The sequence below is a fragment of the Pistacia vera genome, unplaced genomic scaffold, assembly GCF_008641045.1.
Source record: "Pistacia vera cultivar Batoury unplaced genomic scaffold, PisVer_v2 Contig1025, whole genome shotgun sequence".
NCBI classification, from domain to species: Eukaryota; Viridiplantae; Streptophyta; class Magnoliopsida; order Sapindales; family Anacardiaceae; genus Pistacia; species Pistacia vera.
In genome coordinates this window covers 326,920-339,586 of record NW_022195056.1, presented here as the reverse complement: position 1 = coordinate 339,586, position 12,667 = coordinate 326,920, and the positions used below count along the sequence as shown (strand labels likewise).

General features: G+C 35.6%; 1 protein-coding gene across 1 annotated transcript; it reads left to right on the top strand.

Moving 5' to 3' along the window:
- The first annotated feature begins 412 nt into the window (after nucleotides 1–412).
- Nucleotides 413–3,187, top strand: LOC116122820. The gene is made up of 6 exons (XM_031408630.1): nucleotides 413–957; nucleotides 1,157–1,306; nucleotides 1,502–1,600; nucleotides 1,697–1,747; nucleotides 1,846–2,279; nucleotides 2,535–3,187. The coding sequence occupies exons 1-6, from the start codon at nucleotides 663–665 to the stop codon at nucleotides 3,174–3,176; spliced, it is 1,671 nt and encodes a 556-aa protein (XP_031264490.1). The 5' UTR covers nucleotides 413–662; the 3' UTR covers nucleotides 3,177–3,187.
- The last annotated feature ends 9,480 nt before the right edge of the window (nucleotides 3,188–12,667 follow it).

Here is a 12,667-nt window from a genome sequence, read left to right as displayed (position 1 = left end):
TTTACAAAAAAATAATAATTACATTAACCAACTCTGAAAATAAAAAAGTTATATCTATTGATCATAATAAATTTTTTTCTTATGACAATAGATGAGGCATTTAGGTGGGATCTGACGGCGAAAGTTCCGTAGGCACCAAAACTTTCTTCCTTATATCCCTTTCAAACGCCAACTTTATTGCCTATGAAAGTTGTATAGATAGTTAGGTTATTTAAAAACGACTATTTTGACACTAATGTTGTTACCAAAACATGTTGACAAATATTCCCATCATAAAATTTCGACGATTAGCAATTAGATTCCTATGCCGATTAATCAATTTTGAAATATATGTTCTATGTTTTATACATTATATATATAAGTACGTACATCCATATATACATATACATTTACATGATTTATATATATCAAACTAAAAAAATAAATCTTATGTGAACACATGATTTATATGATTATATTTATTGTAATTTGTAGAAACATTAAGTCTCTTAGAGTATCGCACCCTCTACAAGGCTGTGGCAAAAGGTGATTGGGATAGTATAAAAGACTTCCTGGATAGAAACCCCACGGCTATTAGGGCAAAAATTACATTAAATGGTAGCACTGTTTTCCATGTTGCGGTTATAGCTGGACAACCTGCAATTCTGGAGAAGTTGTTGGAAATGTCAACAATAGAAGACTTAGAATTGCAAAATGATATGGGGTACACAGCCTTCGTAATTGCTGCCATCAATGGTTTCAAAGATATGGTTGAGGCAATGTTTATAAGGGATGAAAATTTGATTAATATTAAGGAAAAACATGGCCTAATTCCAATTGTTGCGGCATCGGTTGCTTGCTCAACAAAGGTTGTACGTTATCTTTACCCAAAGACTCCAGATGAAATGCTAAGTCCAGAACATCCTGATAGGAGTGGTGCCACACTTCTCAATTGTCTCATTGTTGATGACATTTATGGTGAGTTTAATTATAATTCATTCTTATTTATTAAACGTAAGAGGTCGGTTCTTATATAAAATTTGCATATAAGGTTTATTGAATATCAAGACAGCTTAATCAAAGAATCTCTCTCTCTCTCTCTCTCTCTCTCTCTCTCTCTATATATATATATATATATATATATCTTGTTTATTCAAATCAAAGTTTTAATTTGCAGATTTAGCTTTACATCTATTGGGAAGAAACCCACAACTTGCTTTTGTGGAAGATCTTTATGGAAACTATGCTATTATATCACTAGCTCAGAAAACTTCTGCATTCCCAAGTGGAAACAATTATGTGTTTTGGAAACAATGGATTTACTCACGTAAGTGCTATTGCTTTAATTTTTTTATATAAAGTTGACATTCCACCTAAAAGTTTGAGTTAACAAGTGAAGATAATAGTCTAATAGACCTTCTCACATGAAAAATCATTTTTTTTTTCTTGATGATTCGAACTTTAGATATATAGTTTTATATCATAAATTACTGTTTAAACTTTTTTTTCTTTTGTCTGCAAGGTATAAGAGTAACTCCCACTCTATATGGTGATGAATATTCAAGATCAAATGATGAGGAAAGCGGTATAAGGATACTATTGGAACCAAATATTCAACAAGGTAAGAGGTTTTTTTTTTTTCAATTCATTAAATCTATAAATTCATTTTGCTAATCTATTTTAAGTATTTATAGCATTTGCCATTCTTTTGGTACAGTGGTTCTCAAGAAGTTGCGTGGGCTAGTTTGGAAATTGTTGACATGGATTGGTACGTATGTTGGAACTCATACATGAAATTAAGCTTTAATCTTTGGTATTATATTAAATTCTTTTTTAATTATATTTGTATTGATTTGCACTTTGTAGTCCCTGATATAAGTAACATATACAAAAGAAAGTCAAATCATATTGAAGCTAAGAAATTTCTGAAAAGCATAATCAATCACATACCAAGATTAAGCATGGAACAGCTTCAAAAATTTGGGTGGGATCAAGCAATAAACGATGCTATCAAAAATGGCATATCTGAATTCGTCGATGAGGTGATTGAATCTACCCCAGAATTGATATGGAAGAAAGATGAAAAGGGTAGAACAATTTTTGCAAATGCAATTGTGCAACGCCAAGAAGATATTTTCAGCCGAATATATGATTTGAGTGCAAATATGCACGCCATTATACAGCATGATATCTTTCACAACAACTTTCTCCATTTAGCTGCAAAGCTATCCCCTCCCTCTCGACTAAGTCGTATTTCCGGAGCAGCTCTGCAAATGCAAAGAGAGTTACAATGGTTTGAGGTATGTAATTAATTAAAAAAAAATGTAATGGACTGCATTAATTTCAAATCAATAATATTTTATTTACAACCAAGTCATACAAACAGACAAAAATTGCACAAAATTTATATAAAATAATTACTCTATTCTTTGTTTTTTGTCTGTTTGTATAACTTAGTTGTATGACTCAGTTGTAAGTATGGCATTGTTTATTTCAAATAAAGTAAAAAAATTAAATTACTATTGACGGACCTTAATTTCAATATTTATTTTCAGGAGATGAGAAGTATGTTACCACCAAAGTACATGGAAGAAGTGAACGAAAGCAACAAAACACCTAGTGAATTGTTCACTGAAAAACATCAGATATTAGTGCAAGAAGGAGAAAGATGGATGAAGAACACTGCAGCCTCATGTATGGTTGTGGCGACGCTAATTGCTGCGGTTATGTTTACAACAGCTTATACAGTTCCGGGCGGTAACAATGAGAAAGAAGGAACCCCAATTTTCTTGAAAAAAGACGTATTCTTAATCTTTGTTTTATCAGATGCATTATCTTTGTTCTCTTCTTGTGTTTCTGTGTTAGTGTTCTTAGGAATCCTCACTTCTCGTTATGCAGAAAAGGATTTTCGGAAATCCTTGCCTACCAAACTTATAATTGGTCTTTCCTCTCTCTTCTTTTCCATAGTAACCATGATGGCAAGCTTTGGTGCTGCCATTGTTTTGATCCTTCAAGATCGTTTACATTGGGTATCCGTTCCTATTATTGTTCTTTCCTCAATTCCAATTGCTCTTTATTCTTTCTTCCAATTTCCCCTTCTCATTGAGGTATTTTTTCACACATATGGAGTCAGTATCTTTGACAATAAAAGAAAGCGCCAATATGCCCAAAAACTCAAGGATTTGACAGAAACTTGAGATTGCTTTTTTTTTTTTTTTTTTGGCTTTTCACATTTGTATACTACATGTTGTTTTATGTAACTTTTTCATTTAATAACTTTTTTATTTAATATATGAGCAATCGTTGATATTACATTTCCCTTCATTTTTTTTCATCATTGTAATTCCCAAACCTCTGGATATTTAAGTTTGGATGAATATTATTCAAAATAAAGCTCCACTCAATCGGAAGATTGAAAAAGAATAAAGCATTAATTATGCGTCAATAAGCTTAGCCATTCCGATTGGAAAGAAGCATATGAAACAAAAGAAAAAAGAAAAAGCATTTGATGAATCACTTAAAATTTACTAAAGCTACTTAATGTTTGACAGTTTCCAAATTAATAAGATTTTCAATCGCTTAAGAACGAGGGATTTGTCCCCTTAATAACTTCTGGAGCTAAACTTCGAATTTGCGCTTAGATATTCCCAGTTATGCCAGTAGTTTTTGCTCTTTAATGCGGAGGATCTATTTTCGGGGAATTTATTAGACCTTTCCCCATAGAAACACACAAATCTAGTAAGTTAAAAATTTTCAATTGCATGAAAAAATTAATACTTGAAAAAAAAGAAGTTAATTTAACAAATGATATACTAATTAGGAAAGGGTTCTGCAGAGTACCTTTTTTTTTTGGGTGAATATAATACTCCTACCCTAATGTAAATGTGGATGTTAAAAAACTTATGCAATTACACTTGGATTAATTTAGATATTAATTTTGTATACAAATTGACATAGTACAAAATGAACACAGTTAATTTATTATTTTCATCCTAACTTAAGTATTATTGGTTTAATATTATATTAAACATTCACCTGTTATTTTAAACTTTTACGTAGAATGACAACTTAATATAACATCGGTTAGTGAAGAAGAAAATCAGCGGATTTCGTTAGTCTGTCGTTAGATTACTGTTACTTCTGTTAAAACTTCCGTTAGATTATTGTTACTTCTATTTACGGGTGTAAAAGGGTATCTTTCTTGTAAATAGTACACTGTTCTTCTCAATCCAGATCAGTCTGGAAAATTCCAGATTTTTGCTCTCAATTGTCGGTGTTGGGTAATCACTTTCGTGGTATCAGAGCCATCGACAAAGGTAAAAAATGGCCGATCTTCTTGCTTTTTCTCTTGTTCCATACAATCCAGAAAAGGATTCATGTTCTAATGTAGTTGCCTTCTCCTCTATTGAAGTTGAGTACAGAGTTTTAGCTCACACAGCAATTGAGATAGCTTGGTTNCTTGTAAATAGTACACTGTTCTTCTCAATCCAGATCAGTCTGGAAAATTCCAGATTTTTGCTCTCAATTGTCGGTGTTGGGTAATCACTTTCGTGGTATCAGAGCCATCGACAAAGGTAAAAAATGGCCGATCTTCTTGCTTTTTCTCTTGTTCCATACAATCCAGAAAAGGATTCATGTTCTAATGTAGTTGCCTTATCCTCTATTGAAGTTGAGTACAGAGTTTTAGCTCACACAGCAATTGAGATAGCTTGATTATAGAGTATGTTCTTTGAGTTGGGTTTAAATTAAATACTCCTCCTGTAATCTAGTGTGATAATGTAAATGAAGGAGCATTAGCAACTGATGAAACTACGATGATGAAGGTGTATGGAAGGAAAGGTAAGGGAAAAGGGATGTGACAGGAAGATTCTTATTGTAGAAAAGTGTCAAGGAGTATATTTGGGCTGGGACAGATGGCATATACGGGTTGCAGGAAAGGAAATTCGGTTATTAAGAGAGAATGAGATGAGAATAAAAGAAAGGAGAAAGAAAGAACGGTTTTATCAAAGAAGAAAATAGAAGGGATTCGGGAGGAACTAGCCCTCGAAGTCTGGTAATTGGGGAGGAGTTGGGCCTCGAAGTCCAACATTATTCTTGTTTCTTCGGTTGAGTTTTCCAGTTTGTTTTTCGTGTTGGTAGCTTTGCTAGTTTCTATTTTATGTGTATTTTCTTTCTGGAATATCAATAGAAGTGTTGGTTTTCTTCTTGTTCTGGGTTTTGGCTACTGAGTGTGTTGTTTTTCTGGGTTTATATTGTTTTATTACATGCTGTTTCTGTTGTTGTTGGCTGAGTTGGGAGAATATCTATCAGCAGCCCATCCTGTTTTTCATGCCAGCATATAGAAATCAATGCACATTATATAAGGGACCAAGTTTTTGCTAAGAAGATTGTAGTGCAATATGTTCTTTGAAAACTGCAAATTGCAGATGTCCTAACTAAGGCATTGTCAGTTACTCAATTTCATGAGTTAAAAGAGAAGCTTAATGTTATAGTTGTGGATGATCATGAAGAGACAACTGCAAAATGAAAAATTTTCATACTAGAGTGCTGGGAAGTGTTTTGCAGATTGAAGCAGCAGGTTGTAGTCAAATTGAAGAAGCAGTTTGTAATCTGATGTTGCTGGTTCAAAATAATAGTCTGAAATGAGGTGTTATGCACATTGAAGTAGCAGTTTGTAGTGTGGTGTTTCGGAATAGTAGTCTGAAATGAGGTGTTAGGCAGGTTGAAGTAATAGTTTGTAGTCTGGTGTTGCTGAAGTTTGTAGTTTGGTGTTGCGGAAGTTTGTAGTCTAGTGTTGCTGAATATTAGTCTGAAATGAGGTTTATGCAGGTTGAAGTAGTAGTTTGTAGTCTGGTGTTGCTGAATAGTAGTCTGAAATGAGGTGTTATGCAGGATGATCTAGTAGTTTGTAGACTGGTGTGGCTGAATAGTAGTCTGAAATGAGGTGTTATGCAGGATGATCTAGTAGTTTGTAGACTGGTGTTGCTGAAGTTTGTAGTCTAGTTTTGCTGAATAGTAGTCTGAAATGAGGTGTTATGCAGGTTGAAGTAGTAGTTTGTAGTCTGGTGTTGCTGAATAGTAGTCTGAAATGAGGTATTATGCAGGTTGAAGTAGTAGTTTGTAGTCTGCTGTTGCTGAAGTTTGTAGTCTGAAATGAGATGTTATGCAGGATGAAGTAGTAGTTTGTAGTCTGGTGTTGCTGAAGTTTGTAGTCTGGTGTTGCTTAATAGTAGTCTGAAATGAGGTGTTATACAGGTTGAAGTAGTAGTTTGTAGTCTGGTGTTGCTTAAGTTTGTAGTCTTGTGTTGCTGACTAGTAGTCTGAAATGAGCTATTATTCAGGTTGAAGTAGTAGTTTGTAGTCTGGTGTTGCTGAAGTTTGTAGTCTGAAATGAGGTGTTATACAGGATGAAGTAGTAGTTTGTAGTCCGGTGTTGCTGAAGTTTGTAGTCTGGTTTTGCTTAATAGTAGTCTAAAATGAGGTATTATGCAGGATGAAGTAGTAATTTGTAGTCTGGTGTTGCTGTTTTTGAAATAGTAGTCTGCAATAAGGTTTTATGATATTCAGCTTCAAATGGTGACTGAAGTAGTTTGTGTGTTGGTGTTTATAATTGGTAACAGCAATTGTATTTTAGAAGTGATGCAGCAGTGATGAAGTTGTGATAGTTGAAGTAATTTTGTCAGCTGGAGTAATTTTGCAGTAGTGGTGGAGTTGTGATGGAATTTTTTCAGATAAAGTAATTTTGTAGCAGGAATGGAGTTGTGATAGCTGGAGTAATTTTGCAGCTTTTATGGAATTTTTTGTTAGCTAGAGTAATTTTGCAGTAGTGGCGCAGTTGTGTCAGTTGAAGTTTTAATGGTAAATTGAATAAGTTAAATAGCAGAATGGTGATTTTAATTACAAAACTATGCAGTGATGAATTTGATGGTGTTCTGAAATTCTTGTAGTAGTTTGCTGGAGTATTGCATTTCTTTGAAAAAGTTTCTGCTGGAGAAGTTTTGTTCTTTTTCAGATAGTTTGTTGGTGGTTTGAAGACACAGGCAATCTGGCTTAAGAGGGAGTATTATCCTTCAGAAGAGTAAGTATTAAGAGAAAATTTGAACAAAGTCAAATGAATTAAATTTACACGGTTTGGTTTGAGGGGGAATGTGGACCAAAGTCTCAATTGTCAGAGTTTACAGGTCACTTTGTAATTTTTTTAAAGAGTGCTAGAAGCTTGTTGAAGCAGTTAATGTTAAACTGATTATTCTCTCTTTTATTTTTCTACTCACTATAACGTAGCCAATCTATCTATTGTCATGATGTATCAAATCAGTTTAGATATCAAAATTTAGAATTATGAAGATGACACTCAACCCACTAATATGATTATAAATATATTTCTGAATATAATGAGAAAAAGAAAAAGATTTATAAGCAACTAATCTGCAGAAAGCTGTTAAAATATGTAAGCTAGATCTGTTTCTCTTTGTATGAAAAAACGTCAGATCCTTCTATTTATAAGCGGAGTATGCTACAAAACATTAATAGAAAATTATTTAACATATAGTTTGAATTGATTTATTATGGGAAATTACTATACAAGTATTTTCATGTTATGAAATATTTTGAACAATATGTCAATGTTTTAATAACCAATCCGGGGTGAAATCCAGCAAAGTTGCTGGGTCCCGGGTTGGGTGGTTTGACCAGATGGTCAAATCGGATGACAAAAATTTTAAAATTTAGTAAATATACCCTAAACATGTTAAGTCCCTACAGGATTGAAATTTAACAAACACACCCCACATACAAATTGGTGGTCGATTGGTTGGCTGTGGTAACACATCAGATACAATCTCAATCATCTGTTGAGCCCATTCCCTAGAAAATCTACCCCATATCTAGCCAAAATCGATTCGATTTCAATCAAATCTCACCAATATCGACATCGACATTGGAGGCTAGGTCTCACTGATGATGGCATCGACAACCCTCCTTATCACCACGAAAGTACTGCCCTTAGCCTCCTGACTAAATCCCATCTCACCTTACCTCTGTTAGCCTCACCAATCTTCAGCAAAAGCTAGTTGTTGCTGTCGTTAGTTTTTTTCAATTTCCGGTTGATTCACTCACCGGAAATCAACTCCATCGCCACCATTACACTCATCAGCACTTTCTTTTTGAAAACCCCAACATTCAAACCTTCAACTGTTCGCTAATCATCACCCAATTTCTAGGGTTTTTGGTGAATAGTAAAATGGGTAATCTGGCCCAATGAAATTCCCAAATCCTAGTTCAACTGGTTGGCCAGGCCGAGTTTTAAAATACTACAATAGTTAGAAACGAATATACAAACTAATTAAAGTTGAGCAAGTTATTATTATCAACACAAATCACGTTTAACATATCAAGTGTTTATAGAAAAGAATAATTGTAATGAAAGATTGCTTCTCCTAGTCAAAGAAAACAAAAGAAAAAGAGAAGGTAGCAATAATGAATCACGTAAGATCTACTAAAGCTACTTAAAGGCTAAAGCATGATAATTTAGAAAAGGAGTTCTTTGCTTGAGAAAGAGGAAAAATAGTATTTGTCGTAATTTTGAAGTTCAAAGAATTTGTGCCATTTATCATCTCTAGAGGTATCCAATGGGGCATCTGCACTTTATTCCAAGTTGATGAATATTGATGAAACTTTTTATTTTCCTGATTGTTCAATTAAGTTTAATTTTAATTTGTTCATGCCTTATACCTAGTTAATTTTGTTGAAGTTTTCAGAACAAGCCACCATGTCCGCATTTGCTGGCATTACTATCGACAAACTTACTGAAGAAAACTATGAGAATTGGAAGGAATGTTTGAAGAGCTATTTTATAGCTAATGTTCTTTGGGATGTTGTAAATGGAGATTATGAAAAACCAGAGGAATCTGAAGCCAACTATAAGGACTGGGCTAGAAAGAATGCAATGGCTTTACATGCAATCCAAATTTCATGTAAAAACGAGACAATCTCAGCGCTCATAGGAAATGAATCCGCCAACTATGAGTGGGAGCTTTTGGCTTCCAATTTTGTAATTGGAAAACCTGAGATCGCAGAAGATGGTAATTCTCAATCTAAAGTGTAATAATTGCAAATGTACTAATTTTTTTTTTTTTTTTCTTTTTAATTCGCGATCATGTTAGTTGGCATCGTCTAACTACTAATCTACTAATCTTTTTAGTTAACTCCAACATTGAAAACATTTTTAATGTACTAATATCTTTTGCAAAAAACTTATAACGGAACTCTCCCGATAAAAAAAATAAATGATTTTTCTTATATATATACACACAAAACTACACTTACAATTTTTTCATACAATCATGATGTGGTAGTTCGTGATTGATCAACTCATATTTAGCCAAACGAAATCCACTGCAAGTTGATCAATTACGAACTGTCATATAAGAGTTGTATTATATAAAAAAGTTATAAGTGTAGTACTGTTATAGTTGTAAGTATAATATATATATATATATATTCTCTAGTCAAGACTTTATTTTCGTACAAGTTGTTTGTAGCTAACAACACAAGTCACATATACGATATAAAACATTTTTGAGCACAGAAAATTCTGAAAAGCATAATCAAGCACATGCCATATTCAGTTAATCGTTTGAAGTTTGTGTTCTCATGAACTATAGTCCCCGATTTAAATCATCTATACGAGAAGAAGTTGAAACATGTTGAAGCCATTAGAATCATGAAACTTATGTTTCAGCACATACCATATTTACATAAGGAACAACTTCAAAAGATTGGATTGGATAGAGCAATATAAGATGCTATGAAAAATGGAATAGTTGAGTTCATGGATAAGATGATTGAATCTACCCCGAAATTATATGGAGGATAGATAAAAAGGATAGAACAATATTTGCATATGCAGCTTATTGGAGTCTCATACTGATTAGAGACATTCAAGCCTACTGGTTTATAAGAGGGGGTAATCCTCTCATTCAAAAAGGTCTTATTAGATAAGGAGTCAAACCCACCTCCAATTCTATCATGGTATTAGAGTCAGGTTCAGTTCTGGTTCAGTTATGCTGAATGTTTGACCAGCAAGTGAGGTATGACCCAACTTATAGGCTTGACCGTGAGGGAAATTGTTGGAGTCTCACACCGATTAGGCTTGGTTGACAAGCGCAATTAGGCACACTCAAGCCAACTAGTTTATAAGAAGAGATAATCTTTCTATTTAACAAGGTCTTATTAGGTGAAGAGTTAAGCCCACCAGAGATTTTCAACAATGTATACAATTTAGGTGCAATGATGCGCATAGCAATTACTCGACATGATATCTATGGTAACAATTTCCTGCATTTAACCACAAAGTTGTCCCCTCAATCTCAACTCGATCAAATCTCTGGTGCCGCATTCCAAATGCGAAGAGAAATAGAATGGTTTGAGGTAAGCATAGATGAAAATTCTCAAATGCCAATATGATTAAAAATGTTTTTCATTAATGAGTTGTCTTAACATACACCCCGCTAGTAGACAAAATATTAACTTATTTTGATGTATTTTATATATATTAAAAAAAAAAAAAAAACAATTTACAATATACTAAACTGCTAAATATTTTGTTTTCTAGAGACATAATCCTTTATTATTTGAATGAGAATTACACTTGAGAGGCTTTAATGAATTGCCTCAATACCAAATTATAAGGGAACTTATATTGAATAACCCTTTTTGGCGGTCTTAATTGAAAAATAATCACATCCAGAAAGTCTCTCATAAAATAGCCCTAGCCCAAAATGAATACTACTATGATTACCAAAACAAATTTGATATAAAAAAAACCCATTTCATTCAACTCATTTCCCCATTCTTCATCTTCAAACAAAACCACCCCATTCCCTCCATTCTTTGTCTACAAATGAAATCCATAACCTTTGTCAAAATCGTGAGGAACTTGTTTTGATTGAACCAAGGTTTTGTTTGATTCAATTGAGATTTGTTGACGTTCGGGTTTAGATTTTGGGTTTGTAATGGAGTTTGAAATGAAATTTGTTGAAGTGGAGATTGAAATGGAAATTGTTGAAGTTAGGGTTTAGATTTGCTGAAATGGAGTTTGTAACAGAATATTTTTTAAATAAGGTGGTTTTAATGGAATTTTTCTGATGAACTAAGGCGTCGATGGCGGTGGTTATCATGATTTACATTGAAGAATGTAAACAGCGGTCTGTTAGCCTTGATATGAAGCGACTGAGTGCCGCTATTCGCCCGTTCAAACTCATGACCTCTTTTGCTGGTGGGCTCTCCATATCGAGCAGAGCTTGAATCTTTTCGGGTTTTACTTCTATGCCCGCTGATTGACCATATACCCTAGGAATTTTCCTGACGATACCCCGAATGACATTTGAGAGGGTTCAGCTTCATTCTATAGAGTCGAGTATGTCAAACATCTCAGCGAGTGCGTAATATGTTCTGAGCGACCTGGGATTTGACCAGCTGTCGTCCACATAGACCTCCATTGTCCTCCGATCTGGTCGGAGAACATTCTGTTGACCAACCTCGATAGGTCGCACTCGCATTCTTGAGGCCGAAGGGCATTACTTTGTAGCAGTATATCCCCCGATCCGTAATGAAGGTCGTGTGCTCCTCATCTGGCTCATACATCGGGATTTGATTGATCCCGAGTATGCATCCATGAAGCTTAGTAGCTCGTGTCCCGAGTGGCATCAACGAGCTGGTCGATTCTCAGGGGAAACTGTCTTTCGGGCAAGCTTTGTCAGGTCGCTGAAGTCTACCAGGTTCGCCATTTGCCATTTGGCTTCTTTACCAGGACCGGTTGGCGACCCAGGTCGGGTAGAGAGCCTCGCGAGCAATCCATTTCGGAGAGGTTCTCCACTTCATTTTAACGCAGCGTACCGCTCCGGATCCATCGCCCTTCTCTTTTGGCGAACTGGCTTAGCCTCACTGCTGACGTTCAGTGAATGGCAAATACTTCGGGCTGATCCCGACCATATCTGCATGCGACCAGGCGAACACATCAATGTTCTCCTTCAAGAAGCTTACCAGCTCAAAAGCGAGCTGGGGGTTGAGACAGCTTCCGATCTTTACATTCGGCTCGGCTCTTTTGGATCAACTGAAACTTCACAGATCCTCAACCGGCCGCTCGGGATTTCCTGAATTCGTGGATCTATATTATCCTCCGCTAGACCAGTTGTGACTCGATCCGGCTGATCGCCATAGCCTGGCGGGGTGCACCCCGCGAAATGCCCTTTCCTTTGTCGCCATTTGGACCGATTTCACATAGCATTCGCGAGATGCGCTTTGTGATCCCTCACCTCCCCTATCCCCGTCGGAGTGTGGGAACTTCATCTTGAATGTATGGAAGTGACTGCCCTAAAAGTTCTCAGTAGAGGTCCCTAAGATTCCATTGAAGGCCGATGGGCAGTCCACGACCAAGATTCTGTAACCCTAGTCACCTCGTCATAGTCACCGAGCGTGACTGGGAGTTGGATTGTTCGCTGGGGATCAGGTATCCCTGTAAAACCGTACAGAGGCATTGAGGCTGGCTTCAGGTCGGCCTCGACCAGGTTCATCCTATCGAAACGGACTTGAACAGAATGTTCACAGCGCTTCCGTTGTCCACAGCATTCTGCAGACATTATGACACCCTATCAGGGGTGTGATCACCAGAGCGTCCTCGTGTGGGTGG